General features: G+C 47.1%; 7 protein-coding genes across 7 annotated transcripts; 2 read left to right on the plus strand and 5 right to left on the minus strand.

The window, feature by feature from the left end:
• Positions 1–312: 312 nt before the first annotated feature.
• BBBOND_0304760 (WD40 repeat-like superfamily protein, putative) lies at positions 313–1,206 on the minus strand (the record flags this gene model as incomplete). The annotated part of the gene is made up of 5 exons (XM_012913305.1): positions 313–625; positions 663–796; positions 838–915; positions 951–1,079; positions 1,117–1,206. 5 exons carry the CDS (start codon positions 1,204–1,206, stop codon positions 313–315), a joined length of 744 nt encoding a protein of 247 aa, XP_012768759.1.
• A 105-nt stretch (positions 1,207–1,311) lies between these two features.
• BBBOND_0304770 (WD domain, G-beta repeat domain containing protein, putative) lies at positions 1,312–2,592 on the plus strand (the record flags this gene model as incomplete). Its single annotated transcript, XM_012913306.1, has 2 exons — positions 1,312–1,869; positions 2,107–2,592. 2 exons carry the CDS (start codon positions 1,312–1,314, stop codon positions 2,590–2,592), a joined length of 1,044 nt encoding a protein of 347 aa, XP_012768760.1.
• Positions 2,593–3,588: 996 nt separating this feature from the next.
• Positions 3,589–3,777, minus strand: BBBOND_0304780 (hypothetical protein; the record flags this gene model as incomplete). The annotated part of the gene is made up of 1 exon (XM_012913307.1): positions 3,589–3,777. One exon carries the CDS (start codon positions 3,775–3,777, stop codon positions 3,589–3,591), a length of 189 nt encoding a protein of 62 aa, XP_012768761.1.
• Positions 3,778–5,655: 1,878 nt separating this feature from the next.
• On the plus strand, positions 5,656–10,803 carry BBBOND_0304790 (hypothetical protein; the record flags this gene model as incomplete). The annotated part of the gene is made up of 1 exon (XM_012913308.1): positions 5,656–10,803. The coding sequence occupies one exon, from the start codon at positions 5,656–5,658 to the stop codon at positions 10,801–10,803; it is 5,148 nt and encodes a 1,715-aa protein (XP_012768762.1).
• An 859-nt stretch (positions 10,804–11,662) lies between these two features.
• On the minus strand, positions 11,663–12,242 carry BBBOND_0304800 (hypothetical protein; the record flags this gene model as incomplete). Its single annotated transcript, XM_012913309.1, has 4 exons — positions 11,663–11,720; positions 11,862–11,950; positions 11,971–12,066; positions 12,171–12,242. The coding sequence occupies 4 exons, from the start codon at positions 12,240–12,242 to the stop codon at positions 11,663–11,665; spliced, it is 315 nt and encodes a 104-aa protein (XP_012768763.1).
• A 731-nt stretch (positions 12,243–12,973) lies between these two features.
• BBBOND_0304810 (hypothetical protein) lies at positions 12,974–14,326 on the minus strand (the record flags this gene model as incomplete). Its single annotated transcript, XM_012913310.1, has 3 exons — positions 12,974–13,289; positions 13,361–14,215; positions 14,319–14,326. The coding sequence occupies 3 exons, from the start codon at positions 14,324–14,326 to the stop codon at positions 12,974–12,976; spliced, it is 1,179 nt and encodes a 392-aa protein (XP_012768764.1).
• A 196-nt stretch (positions 14,327–14,522) lies between these two features.
• Positions 14,523–15,203, minus strand: BBBOND_0304820 (hypothetical protein; the record flags this gene model as incomplete). The annotated part of the gene is made up of 3 exons (XM_012913311.1): positions 14,523–14,876; positions 15,046–15,082; positions 15,193–15,203. The coding sequence occupies 3 exons, from the start codon at positions 15,201–15,203 to the stop codon at positions 14,523–14,525; spliced, it is 402 nt and encodes a 133-aa protein (XP_012768765.1).
• Between the last annotated feature and the right edge of the window lie 362 nt (positions 15,204–15,565).

Here is a 15,565-nt window from a genome sequence, read left to right on the forward strand (position 1 = left end):
CTTCGCAGCTGACTACAGTCAGTTCAGGGCTATCGTAGCCAGTGAATCTTGTGAGACTACGTTTTTGAGCGGTACGAACTGCGCCTTTTCGGCGAGCCTAACGCCGCTTACGAGCTTGTTGATCCGGGGCCCTGAACATGGGTGAAGGCAGCGTGGCTCGTACCCACCTATACCACTGTAGTGGCTGATGCAAAGCCTATCTTCAAGGTCCCAGACCCGCACTCCGTCCAGTGCGCAGGTGATGAGGTTGAGTGTTTCGACGCAGCCGGTGACGGAGCCTCTGTATGAGTTATGTTTAGTTGCAGGGAGCACCTACACATGGCCTGAGAGCACAAAGGTATCGTCGAAGTTCGCGATTGATACTACGACAACATGCCCCATCTCGCAAGGCACGAATACACGAGTTCCTGTCCTGCTCGGTACGACGGCTAAGGGCGTGTGCTCCAGGAAGTGCGACTGTGTCGAGGTGCGTTTGGAGTGGTGCCAAAACCTTATGTTCTTGTCACGCGATACCGATACGAACGACACCGTATTCTTGTAGGGTCCTTGCATGAGGTTTGCGATGCCAGTGACGGCCGTGGAGTGCCCCAGGTACAGCGTGCCATTGGCGTCCTTGAGGAATAACCTTTAAAGCCACTCAACGGTTCTTGCAAATAACTTACTCGACAAGTCTGATAAGCGCAAGATCGCCGTTTTGTGCCGCAAGCAAGATGGTGGTGTTAGCGAAGTCGACCTTGGCGTCAGTCACCGCATTGAAGAAGACCTGCTTGTTCTTCACCAGGGTGCCGGTGCGAATCTGAGAGCGATTGTATCCCCCCAAATGCATCATAGACCTACCTGCCAGACGTAAAGCCTGCCTGTGTTCGAACCTGCGTAGAGTACTTCTCCGCATCTGGAGAAGGCAACAGCCGTGATCTGACCGTCGTGAACAAATATAGCAGCAACCATACCAGCTCAGGGACGGAGACCTTGTAGCTCTGCGATTCCGATATAAATGTTATCTTGGCTTTGTCGCTGGTAGCAACGCAGACGAGATTTGCCGCTGCCGCTACGGCGTTGGTTGTGCACCGTAGGCCCTCCTGCAGTTGTGTCTAAGTCGGACCATTCGGCGCCTACCTTTGACAGTTCCCGCTCTACTCGACCTTTACTGTCGAGGAGCAGAACGGCATTATCGCCAACTGCGACCACCGGTTCATTCCTCCACATTAGTTTGCGATTGTAAGTGCGCGAGTCGCTGCACCCTGACGGGTGGAATCCCACGCCGAACCGCGCGTCAACCAATTTGAGTTCGCTTTCTATTTTAAACTGATTATGGTGGAGTTGCTGTCATCTCGACAGAAGCGCTCGCACCGTAACTGCGTCACTTCGCTGGGCCTTGACGGCGGTCGCCTGGCCAGCGGCGGCAAGGATTCCTGCGTGTTGCTGTACGACTGCTCGGATGAAGGCCTGCGTAACAATGGCAAATTTGACGTTTCACCGTTGGCTTCCGTCCGTACAAATGTGCTCAGCGTGGACCTCGCTGGAGACCGCGTGCTTTGCGGCACCTCTTGTGGGCAGGTGCATCTCATAGACGTTCGCAGCGGCGCTTCTGGTCGCATTCTGGCTCACACCTCGCAAGTGAGCTGTGTTAAGTGGCTGGATTCGGCACGTAACGTGGCGGCAAGTACATCTTTGGACGGAAAGGCAAAGGTTTGGGACGTCAGACATACGTCGGTTCCGCTGCACGAGCTCATCGGCCATACCGCCGGCGTGAACTTCTGCGACTCTCTGCCCAACGCTCCGCCTCCTGACGAGTTGGCTATCAACTTTGGAGACTATTATGAGCGGGTTCTCACGGTTGGCAGCGACCGCACCGCTCGGCTGTGGAACGTAAGTTGTTTTCCTTCGCATTGATTTGGTTATGCATAATTATATACAAACTGAAGTTTGGTTACGTTTTTCAGCTGTATTGCTGCTTGTGGCTATGATAATGTATAGGTATATGTGTATGTATGATTTTTCTTGTCCCATGAGGAGATATAATATCTCGTGTATCGTACAAGTTCCATTTTACGAACAACTATGTACACGTTCGCACTTTGGATTGCGCATTATAACACTGTGCAGCTGAATAGCGGGACCCACCTGGCATTCAAGGTACCTGCCACCCTATCGCAAAACGTGGAATGCGGCTGTGTGATGCTCAAGCGACCACAATACATATTTGCCGTTGGACTGGACTCAGAATATGTGTTGGTGTTCTCTACGAAGTTGAAAAAGCATATCGGATCCATTTCGATTGGAGGACCCAACGTGTGGGTGAACTGCATACGCGTGTTCGGCCCGTACCTGATTGTTGGCACCAGTATTGGGAAGCTTTACTTTGTGCGGTACACATTCAACGGCGACCACTCGAGTTGTACACTCGAAGTGGAGTCTAGCTTTGACTATGATGGTTCAGTGAACGACATACGGTACGGTAGTGTAGGCGGCGAACTTCGCATGTATATCGCTCTCGGCACGGAAATGCGCCTTGGCAGATGGAGCGTCTGCGAGTTGGAATCAGATTCAAAGCCTAAAAACCTCATAAATGAATCTATATTCATCGTCTAATGTTTTCAATAAAGTAATTAATTGTGTTCGCTTATTTTCGAATAGAATAGTAATGAAATGAATTTCCGAGTGGCATGTAGAACTCGGTTGTACGCTTAAAGCGTGTGCAAATTAAATATTAGCTAACTTATAGTTACTAAAGGTGCGTTGATGTCCTTGTGGGTGGCGACACTATGGTCTTGTACTATGCGCTATTTGTGACCGCCAATTGTAGTTCTAGTGTTCACGGGTATCATTGGCCGGAATTTGTGGGTGTAAATTACACTTCACTGGCATATGGCGTTACAAAACAGGAGTTATTCTACTTGTTAATGTGAGAGATCATTGGGGTTGAGTATTTCAGATGTTAGGAGACATTAACTTGGGGCGTGTGCGGCGTACGGAAGTGTGAAATGAAATGAATACGGAATTAACTGCAACATTTACGTAACGTAGTTGCTATATCACGCGGTGGTTGTTGTAGGAGTAACCAGTTAAGTAGGACGGATTAGGAAATTTTACCACATTACGGTGGCCGTGTTAGAAGGCTGAGCGAGATACGCAGCGGTATCATCAAGGTGGTTAGGAGGATCATCACAACGTTTAAAAGTACAATTGAGCTGCTCGATGCAATATATTGTCGAGTTGGTCAACAGGTGCATCAGCAAGGATCAACTGGGCGTCCGAGGAGGACTTACTCCATTCCCGCGAGGTCAATCTCAAAGAATGCTCAAATTAATTTCGATGTACTGCCCTTATATGTTTTGCTAACGTTTCATCAGGGACTCGGCGATGCACGATTGTGGAACATTTAATAAAACGTTATTAGACAAGCAGTTTGCCGTTAATCCTCAATACCGTGCGCCCAGTGCGATAATACAAATGGTTAGGCTTAATTATAAAATGCGATGCAAAACGGCAATTTGCGGACTACGTACTCTCGGACCTGGTGAAAAGGCAAAATGTGAAATATGCACAAATCTAACAGCAGAATGAAGAGGATTATTACGAAGACGATTATGGATGAAATGACAGCGGGGGAAGTGGAGGCAGCGGCGGCACACCGTGCACGCCTCCTCCTACAACATCTACATTTACATATGTCGACGTCACACTTATCACATATAGGACTACCGCACTGGAAAGTTGGGTCGTTTCCTCTTTGGCGCAATACATAAAATTGTTTACAGTATGTGCAATCTCCATCGTGGCATTTTTCACAACACCAGAAACAGCAAGTACACTTCACTGTCGAAATACAATCATTACCACAAGACGGGCATCGTACCCCCGACATCCTCCCTTAGTCCAGTTGTCATCAACCTGCATAGAAATGAGACACGTAGCCTGAGCGCCTACAGGTGAAACCGCCGAGCCTTCCCTTTACCGTTACACCCAGGTTCAGGTTACTGCCATACACCGCACCTCTAGGGGTACCGGGATATATATGCAGCGGTCAAATAGATACCACGCTCATGGGTGTTGTATGTAGACTGATTGCCTTACCCCACACATCGCTGGACAAATGTCTACGAGGTTGTGAACGTCACCGTGCACTGATGCATCATATTAGTTGTCGTAGGTATGACAACGTTTTTATAGTGACGCCCCTACGTTTCTGACTATTAACACGTTACTCACCAAAGTGGTAATTTTGTCGTGGCATGAACCTCTCTGCAGTTGACCGCCTAACCGTATTAATTGATGCATGGTTATGTGCACTCTAGTCATTCATCGTATAAGCATGCCGTTAGCACAGAACCACGCTTTCTGAATTTCTGCTCCGCAAACCATTTCTAATGTGGTAGTAGCCAGTGTAGAGCTGCGAGGTGTCAAACCCAGTTCTCCAACGTCCGTTGTTTGATGCACTACCAACATCAAACTGCCATTACAAACGATGAATGTAGCAGTGTGAGGCTTTCCTGATTACCCACGTAATCAAGCTGTAGACGTTATTATTGTGTTCTCTCATTTTATAGGTGCTATCTGGCTAGGTGCCTAGGGCCGTTTTACGGTTTCACGTTGGTAGTGCCTAATCCCGTTAGTGTTTACTGCGGGCTCCAAGTCGTGCTGCTTCCGATCGCAACTGGTGCCATCCATGCGGGCATCCATCCCTTCTGGGCGCCAGGGTCAATAACAGAGTGGTGATCATGTTGAGCCACCATTTCGCCCATCAGATGGGCTAACACCTTCAAAATATCATCTGGCGTATCTATCCCCCTTTGGGCTCCTTCACTACGTCTTCACACCTCCTCTTGTATGTCTAAGAATCGAATCGGTGATATGGGTTTGTAACCCCGGCTTCCACGATGGTCGTCGCACTCCGCTTCCTATTCTTAGGGAAGTCAGACGGGTAATGCTCGTCGGCTTTCTCCGTGTTTCGCCTCTTGTCATACGCTCTCCATTGTTACCGTAGTCATTCCCCTACTCCTCACTACCGTTCTGCCAGTATGGTCTTTTGCAGTTCATTTAATCTTCACTGTAACACTCCGCATACTCCACCCTGATGTCACATTTGCAGACATCTCGCATAGAAGACTCCTTTCCTTTTGACAGCAGCAAAGAGTCATGTTACCAGGAGCTCGTTCGCCTCGTATTTACAACATGATCCTATTCAGATGATGTTACTCCATTATTCAATTTAAGGTTTCGTGAATGTATCCTCTTTTGTATTACTGCAGTATAGCAGGAGTGGGGCGTGCTAGTAATTGCGCAGAGGCAGTATAGAATTTGATCCGAATATTACCACGCAGCCTGCATCACGTCTAGCTGTTTCTTAAGGAAGTTGAACATCGGAACGCAGTTAGGAGGTCTGACGTCACCTCCGAAGTGGACTAGAATTTCGAGCTGTCTGGGTGCTGGTAGTTGCAATTAGGTGAGCGAGGCGGCTGCTAGTTTTGTCGTGAATTTCAAATGCGCCATCAATCGGGTAGATGCTTAAGTAATGTAGTTTCGGGCGCCGATACAAGTGTATGTAAACTGTCCAGTGCTTATCGCATGTTTGCAGGAGTCAAGTATCTGCAGCCTCTAATTGTTGGTGGGCATATTGAGGTTGCGCATACATTAAACGTTCGCTTGTGATCAATGGCGCCACATTTCAAGAAGCTTACGGACTGCCCGGAAAATCTCCGGGAGGCCATTGACTGGTTGATCCAAGTCAGGCGTGGTAATGGCGAGAATGGTGAGGGTCTTGACCAGCTGGTCAAGGCTTTGAAAAAGTTGGTTGATGAGGCTATTGAGAAGGCTTACACCACTAATGTCGATGCGCTCCTCAAACTTCTCAATTCTGCCAAGTCTTACAACTGTTGTAAGGAGAAAGTGGCCAAAATTGAGGAACTTAAGGACCCTAAACTATCAACTGATGAGTCTCTTAATACCGTTTTACAGCATGTGAAAGACCTCAATGACTGCTCTAAAAATCACCTTGAATCTTCCCAACAAAAATCCTATGAGGACATTCAATCCAGGTTGGATCATCTTAAAAATCTTAATGAGAGTCTTAATGGATTCACTAATGTAGATAGTTGCAAACAGCTTCTAACAAATTTATGTTCCGGCCTCGAGACATTCCTAGGCTTCGACCCAAAATCCAAAGGCTACACGGGCGAAGGCATTGTCTACTCCGACCTTGATAGGTTGTGTGACGGGGTGATGGGATTTTTCCACGGGGTGCTTAATGCAGTGAAAGATGATCCGAGCGTTACTACGTACTATAATAAGATGGAAACAACGCTCAAAAAAATTAAGGAAAGTATGTACACTCCTGACGGATTGTCTAAGGCCGCTGAGGCTGTGAGCCAGGCGCTGGGGGAGTGGGATGTGGAGCTTAGGAGCAGGGCAAAAAATGTTAGTGATGCTTTTAAGACACTTATAACACATAGGTTTGATGCCTTTAGCGGTGCGCTTCAGAATCTTAAAGCAATTGCATATGATGATCAGTTTCAGCATATCGGAGCCAAGCTATCAAACTGTATTGGCACCGCCGGCGAAATGTCTAAAGCGTTTGATGCCGCAAAATTAGCGTATTCTAATCTTGATCACGAGCTTCGTAGGAAGCTTCAGGGCGCAATTGGTAGAGCGGAGGTGCAAGTTCGGGCGTTCATTGTAGCAGCCAGCAATGACGAACTTAAGGCGGTGGTGGAGTGCAGTGAGTATCAATTGAAGGAGCTGGGAGATGAGATACATACGAAAGCAGAACTACTTGTGGGTCAAATGTCCACGAACATTAATACACATTTTGAAGCAAATATTAAGAAACCTTTAAATGATGTGAATGAGAAGTTATCTATGGTTCATAGAGATTTGGGGAAGTGGGTAGAGGCGGCTGAAAAGTTTATTAAAATTATTGAGCAGCAGGTAACTGCAATTATAAAAGAAGTTGGACTAGTTAAAGGAAAGCCGCACGAAATTAGTGGCGCGGCCAAGGTAATTAGTATGAAAGCAGGAGAGCTGCATACAAAATTTGAAGAGTTAAAAAAGAATTATGATGAGGTTATTACAACAATTAAGGGAAAAAAGGGAGATGGTGACGAAAAAGAGTGCGTGATGTATTTGCTTAACAATGCTACAACAAAGGTAACAGCGCCAACTAATATTGCTCCGTATAGACAGAAAAACGGTGGTTGGGCTCTATCAGCTCAGATTGAAGGTCTGATCGAAAAAATGAAGAAGAACGCTCAGGAGTTTGTTGGCACGCTGGCAGAGTCTCTAAGCGAAGGTGTCGAACAGGCTTTAGGCACTGGCCAGACTCCCGGTCTTGATGCTTTAAAACGTAGTAAATTGGGACTTATGAAGGAAATTGGGAAGTGGATTCAACAGGCCACCGGAGAATTTGCAGACAGCATCCTCGGTGCCGACTTAGAAAGGTTCTTAACCAATCTCAGAGTAGCGAGAGAGGGATGGAAAGGAAAACCCCCTGCAGCCTCCGCTTCATCAATGTACGATAAAATACTACAAGGTTGCAAAGAAGAGATCGGCAATACGGTCACCGATATAGATACTGAACTTTTAGCACTCCTACAGGCTGCGGCCACTAGCGGTGCGACGAATCTTCATAATGAGGTTAAAATAATTGTTAATGACAAACTTAAGAATATTAAGAATGAAGCATCTGAACTTCTTAAAGCCGCCAAATCAGCGGAATCTATAATAATAGAGAGCGCCGGTGTGGTCGAAAACAACCTTAAACAACTCTGTAAAAAAATCGAGGAACTTGCCGGTAATGGGCTTGAAGACAGGGGTCTCAAGCAGAAACTTGTGAGTTTGAAGGAAATAGTGATGAATACACTACACAGTGAGGCTAGTTATTCCCTCAACGGCATTCTAACGCGTATTAAAGGTATTATCAACAGTAATACAGAAGGCAATTTACAAGCCATAGTCTCACACGTTGAAGCTTTCAAGACCGCTATTATCGATAAGGAAGTGCAAGATTTCAACAGTAACATCCAAGCCTTAGTCTCCAACAAAGTCAGTGACGCAACCAAGGAGATTCAGAAGAAGGCCAAAGACCAATATCACACCAAGATTAGCACAATGTTTAATACTATGAAAACCAAAGTGGAATACAATATTTTGGAGATCAATGATATCATAGAGGACGATTCGGAGAGTGGAGTTAAAGGCTTACTTCGCAAATTGTATGACAAACAAGGCGGAAGACTGGCTTCTCTAAAGCATCCTAAAGAACGGCAGATCAAATCTGCGTTTGCAGAAATGTCGAAAAAAATACAGGACTACCTTGATCGTATATTGTTGTATACTGAGGACCAAGTGATGACCCCGCCCCCGCCTAAGCTGAGGGTTCAGAAAACACCAACCGAACAATCAGAACAGGTAAAGCTAATAAAGGGGAATCTCGACATTCTGCTTGATGTACTCCAAAAGTCGGACCATTTCGATCATCAATTTTCGTATAATTATCAGAAACTCGACACAACACTAAGCGCGCTTCATCCTAAAAAGTACACCACCAAGGATAGTCCAGTGTTGCTTGACACGTTGGCAAAAGGGATGAGCGGTTTGACTCGAGAGTTACAGAAGGTATACATTTCCACATATTCTGGTTCGTTCAAATATTTTGTATGGGACCCAGAGTTGGGTAATAAGTGTGCTAAAATATGTTTAACGTTGATTTCAATTATATACGACGGCCTCAGCAGGTTGCGCAAGGAATGTGAGAGTAAGTCGGGCAGTAAATGGAATCATAAGCCTATAAATCTGGGTAAAGACAATGGCCTTGGAGCGTTTTTAGGTGGATGTGGTTTCATCGTTTCTTCAGGTACTGACGATCAGAATGGCGAATTGCGAAACGAGAAGGGTTGCAGAGGTGAGCAAATTTCTGATGTCCTTTTCAAGTATAATCTTGTAAGCGAGTTTGACGAAGACGACACAAATAGAGACAACTACAGTACGCTAAAAATCTGTCTAGACTACCTGCACGATTATTACCAAGTGCGTCACCTATCCTCTTTGGAGTCACTTAAGCATCCCTCAACTATATACGAAATGCTTTGTTGGCTTAGTGGTCTACCGCATAATCTCACATACAAGGATCTTAAGACATACGTTAAAAACATTTTCCAAGTGTCTGATAAGCGACATCCATTCATTGGCGCCTATCCCCATCCATTGTCTTCCAAGAACATACTGGATCTGCTGAAGCATAGTTGTTCGGAATCGCACGCCATAATAGTCGCAATTCTCGGCAACGGTCACGTTGGTGGCATCTATGCTTGCGATTTTTACACCAACGAAAGTGGTCTACTATATCCCACCGATATGAATAGTTTAATATGTATGCTGCATGACATTCTAAACCGTCTTTATTTCCAGCTCTATTTCTTATACCAGCAATGTGAATACGACACTTCTCTGAGTGGTTGGCTTGATTGCGAATATGGCCGAGGCGTAGGTGGCTCAGGTTGGCGGTGCAACGTCGACCAATGTGCCAACCAAGCGTGCAACCAGAAGGGTGGGCAAAGGGCTAACCAAAATGATTACCAAAAGGCTGACCAACGATGTCAAGAGCACCCTAAGTGTGGTGTTAAATCGCCATTGCAGTCGTTCCTCGAAGATGGTTTGCAAGGGTTTCTACCGCATCATCTGAAATCAGAAAGAGGAAAACTGGAGTGCTCACTCAAGAGTCACTCTGGCTTACCATGCATTACTCCGATGGGTTTCTCAGGCATCAGTCAGATGGCATCGCACAGGGATACGGGCCAACGTATTCTTGATGCGCTTGGCGGTTACTGCGGACATCAGTCATCTCCCCTCACGAAGTTATGTAGCCGATTTAATTGCCTCCTTCCTAGTGTACCTAAAACTCTCGGTGACCTTTTGGCGTTTTACCATCAGTTCCTTATTAATTGGAGCGGTGAACATAAGAAAACCGCATTTAACGATTGCGTCACTTCAGCTAATCTCGGCCGTGAGTATGGTGCCATGAACGAATGCGCCATGCTGTTTGAATCAACGGATCATTCGACTTCTCATAATTTGGGCGACTTCAATTCGTTATTAACCGTCGACAATGCGTGTTATGTTAGTAACGGCAAATGTGGCGCATATCTTGATTCCTTGAGCTATGAGATATGTGGTACGTTTAGCAAACGTAATGCGGCCTTGTATCTCTCCTGGATGGTATATTTAACAGAGACATTGTATGATCTATTTTATAAATTGTTGAAGGAATGTGAAAAAAACTGTGGTAGCGGTGAATCCAAGTGCCAAATCACCGGATGTGATAAGAACTATTGTTTCGCATTCAAACCACAAATAGGGCAGGAAATCGGTCAAATGCATACTCAACTTTGCAACTCCATGCTCTCCTGCAGCATGACATTTCCAACATTATATTCCTTCGGATTAGTATTTGGCGGAAGACGCCAATTATCCGGTCGTAATCACAACAATTATATAATAAAACGTTCTTGCAAAGATTTAGTTCAGCAACTACAGATAGTACTTAATGAGCGAAGTATATTATCCAAAATATTACACGACACTATTCCCAACTTCCTCTGGACCATTCGACAACCCTTCTCCTACCTCATCCTCACCTGGTGGTCACTGTCTCTACTCTACCTATTCTACGTCCTCCTCGGACGCCTCGACACGCTCCATATCAAATCGCACTTGCGTTCACCCTCATCACATCGCATCGCTGCTCAATCACTACTCGCCGCGGCACGTGTCAACAAACTTGCCAAGATCACCTACCTGCAACCTTGATAGACCACCTCACCACCACTCACCTAACCCACTACCTAGCAACCCACCGCCTAACCTAATACTCACCCAAATATATTACCTAATGCCTAGTCAGTAATTTGTCAGTATATGTCGTTCATGCATTGATAGGTTCGTGGTTTGGGATGTCGAGTTGCCAGCCACCGCTAAAACGTGCCAACGTTCTCCCATGGTTTCAGTGGGCAGCGATCTTGGGTGATTGGCCACCAACGTACGCTGCTAAATCGTGCTGTAATAAGTGAAAGCGAGTCGTAGTCAACGTGATGGTTTGGAACGTTAGCTATTATCGACACTTTCTACGAAGTGAACGTCGCCGGAGGTGCCCGACGTGTTGGCCAGTGGACAGCGTAGCTATGTGACAGTGATGGTAGCAGCGTAGATGCGAAGCACATTAATCAAGTGGTGTCGCTCAGTTAGGCACTTATCATGACACAAAGGTTGTGCCATTTATAAATGGTGATGGCAACCTCCGTCTGTGATTGATTGAGTTGACTCAACGACTGGCACCGGTTGACCTGCATGCCATGGTCAGGATATCTCTCACATGCGTTAACTTAGCTGTATTTCTGTTCTGATATCTGCATAGATGTGATGTGATTGGCGGTTGTATGGTTCGTTGGGGCCCAGATGGGAGACTATCAGTGTCCCTGCTGAGGTGCGTGTTCATGAGTGACTGATGTGTCTGCAGGCTGAGTGGACTGGGAGCGGCAGTGGTACGGGTTGCAGTTGGTGAGTGCTGCTTAGGTGATTGATATGTTTGCAGGTTGAGGAGAACGGGAGGGGAGCGGGAAGATGTCGGGGGGTATATTTGACTGTAGGTGTGGCAAACAATGTACTAAGACTAAGTGTTTCTGTTGCCCACATTGCTGTGGAGGGTGTAATAGAACAAGGTGTCTGTACTGTATGGAATTTTACACTACGCGAACTAGTGGATTCGGGAATTGCGATGATGTGCAATGTAAACATTGTAACCATCACACATGTCCGTGTCAGTGTTGCGAAGACAAACGTAATGCCGCTAAGCGTGCCCAGCTATCTACCCGTCAAGAGCTGTCTTCTTCCTCCAGTACCTTCCAAGGTCCTGCATCCCCCTCTCAACCCCGTGTAGAGCAGCGCACCGGTCGACCACCTACCACCGATTCCCCCAACGTCCTCCCTTACATCATCGCCGCCGTCGCCCTCATCATCGTCGTCATCTGCGTCATGATCTACTTCCGCATCCGGCCGTTCCACAGGGTGCGGTATCTACTGCGCAGCTGATCACAATAACCTAACTGGCAACTGACATCCAATGTTCTAGACAGAGTAATGATTGCGTTGACGATCAATCACATGAGCAGTGAAGTGACTATCTCCCCCCTCCCTACTCCGTCATCGTTGCCATCATTTTCATATTGACCTACGCTTTGTGGCTTATGCATCGTAAACATGCGCGGACAACTATGCTTGCAATAAGGAGTTTGAGAACGGCTGCGAAACCTGCGCCTAACGCACCGCCTAGCTTTCTGCTCTCGTATAGCCTCACCTAACCGGCGAGATTTTATTTAATGGGCATTCGCTGAAATGGCGCCTTGCTAGTTAATCTGTTGGGGTTGTCGACCTCATGTTGTGAGCAAAGTGGAACTGATCCTATGGTAATCCGTGCCGTCACCTGATGAGTGATGCACCATGTGACGTGACGGGCCATATGTTAGGTTAGCAAGCGGCATGTGAGTGAGACAGTGCTGTATACTGACGTGATTGGTGGCAGCGTTGTGGCCATCGGATACAGTAAGCATGCAATTTAGGTAAGCTGGTCAGATATCAGAATAAGCAGGATGGAACAAGGCAGATGTTAGAGAGACCTGGCACTTCTCGTTGACAATACATTGTTAGTCGCTATAGTGATAAATCACGGTCAAGAAATGTCTTATGAATGCATGCGGGAGGGTACGTCCATGATATGTCAGCGTTGTGAGGTCTAGATTTACGGTTGCCCCAGCAAAAGGCGTATGGCATGGTAGGGGCATTGTGTATCGTCGGTTGATGAAAGTGTTAAAGTGTTGAGGTAGGTTGTTCATTGCTGTGCAGGGGGGTTGTAGAGTGAGATACGAGGAAGATGTCGTATGAATGGAAACCGCAAGACTATGCAGGCGTTATTGCCTTTCCCTTTCTACTGATAGCCCTCCTTGTCTTGGTCCTTTACATCATGGGTAAAGTTTATAACGTAAGCCTTGGCGAAATATTCGGCCAAATACGTGATGGATTCCGTGATACCAAGCCTAAACTCCAGTAATATTATAGCATCACCTATTCCACATAGCCCTACTGTAGCCAGGTAACCTCTGATGTCAATGTGATGACTTCCAATAGCTGACACATTTGTTCCACATGTAGTTACATAAAGCCTGTTGTATAACCAGTGGTATTGCGATGCGGTAATTGCAGCTTCGTAGTTCTTGCTGGGTACCATGATAGTGCAGATCATACTCTAACACGCGTAAACACCACTGCCGTACTACGCATATTATGATCCACAACCAAGTATTGCAATACTTACCATTTCGTGCCGAGCAGCGCATCATACTCCTCTCCGCCGCAGCTGGGAGTGAGGATGGTGGAAAGGGTACTGCCCAGTTGTGATTCCTTAGGCAAATCCTCTTTCTTAAATCCCATCCGGATCCTGCTCTTGAGGCACAGGTTGCACGGGTCGAAGAGGTGAGTCTTGAATGGGCAGTCCCAGCCGTCGGTCAGGAACGCCTGGAGGGGGGACTTGGAAGCAGTGATGTCACTGCCGTAGTGGCAATGCTGCCAACCACCATGTAACTTATCTCTATTACACTGCGCCTTCAAGAACTCCAACTGGTAGTGGCAGGCGTAGGCGTAGTCTCGCAGCTGGCAGAGGAGAGCGCAGCAATCAGGCTCCTCGGATGACTTAGGCTTCACAGTTCTTGATGGCACGTTTGCCTTCCAGTTAGGCGCGATGGCGGTGAGCACTGAAGTAGCAAACATGACGGTAAGCTGGAGTATGTCGAATACATCTTTGGGTCTGATGTTGGTGTGGTTGATGGAGAGTGCAAGCTGTGAAGGGGCACTACGCTGGCCACTATATGCCCTGTTAATACACTTCTCTAGTGTCCCATGATGCTTTTCATTCTTAAGCCCTGCCAGCCACTGAAGCATATCCCGGACAGTGCGCGGTGCCGTGGCAGGGAACAGCTCCGTCTCGGGGATGTCGGTGGAGCCATTCGTGGGTGTTGAGGTAGCCCAGGAAGAAATGCACAGTCCAATGTCTGGGCGCTTGATTGTGTTTTCATCGAAGTCTTCGGGAATTGAATGCGGCGCAGCGTCAAACGGTTCTATGTTGAGATCGATGGCGGAAGTGGGCGGGCTTATTACGTCCAGTGGCTGGACGCTTGGGGTGGTGGATGATCGTATTCCAAGTCTATGTCAGACATTGAATAATGTATTAAGTTCTGCATTTATTCAGTCACTAACGCAGCCACTTGTGCACTCACTATGTCATGCACTAGGTCAGTCGCTACGTGAGCTGCTAGGTCCGTTGCTTGCTCAGCCCTTTGGTTAGGTGTTAGGTCACCTCACTGCTCATGTGCTTGGTCATCAGTGCAACCATTACTTTGTCTAGAACATTAGATGTCAGTTGGCAGTTAGGTGATCAGTGGGATTTGGATTACAATGTTTGCGCTAACAAATTGTTGAGCTCAGCTGTAGAACGCGATGCAGAAGGGTATCTTGCGGACGAGGAAATCGCGGATGTTGCGGCCCACCGGGAAGCGGAAGATGCACAGGTCGAGCAGGATGATGGCGACGATGATGGCAACGATGACGGCGGCGATGGCTTCGGGGTCAGGGCGGAAAGGTGGAGAATCGTCCTCTTGTATTTGAGCTTCGACACGGAAGGACTCATCTGGACTGGCTTCAGAGTCTTGTGGACCTGGGCGAGAAGGGGGAGCTTGGGGCTTGCACTTGTCAGCCTGCTCATCACATTTCTGTTTACAGCATTCACATCCACATTTTTTAAAGTCTGGACACTCTTTTGTTTTTTTCTTACATCCCTGAGGATGGCAGTACATACTATTTCGGTGATTTTCAAAATTTAAGAAACAGTTATCGCAACCTCTGCCAGTCTTACACTTCTCACAACACCACCGACAACAATAATAAGACTTAAACGTTAGACATCCATAACCACACTCACCACAAGGAGCGCCAGACCTAAAATACCTCACCCCCGTCATCTTCCCCTCCCAGTCCCCTCAACCTGCAAACATATCAATCACTCAAGCAGCACTCACCAACTGCAACGCGTGCCACTGCCGCTCCCAGTCCACTCAACCTGCAAGCATATCAATCACCTAGCAACGCACTCACCAACTACTCATGAACACGCACCTCAGTAAGCACTCACCAACTACAACATTAACACGCACCTCGGCAAGGACACTGACCGTATCCCATCGGCGTCACGGTAGTAGCATGATGAACGCCATCCAAATCACAGCCGATTACATCACTACTATGCAGCTATCATAGCTGAATTAGCGCCCAGTCAAGGCATGTGGATGATATCCCCGCCGTGGCATGCAAGTCAAACGGTGCCACTTGCCCAGTCAACTCCATCCATCGCAGGCCGTCCAACGTTGGCAGTGCCTATGGGTGCTGTTACATTTGTATTGTAATGAGTGCCTGAGTGAGCTACACTGCCTCATCAGCATCTCTCTCCTTCACGCTGTTACAATCAATA

Source organism: Babesia bigemina (assembly GCF_000981445.1).
Source record: "Babesia bigemina genome assembly Bbig001, chromosome : III".
Classification (NCBI taxonomy): Eukaryota; Apicomplexa; class Aconoidasida; order Piroplasmida; family Babesiidae; genus Babesia; species Babesia bigemina.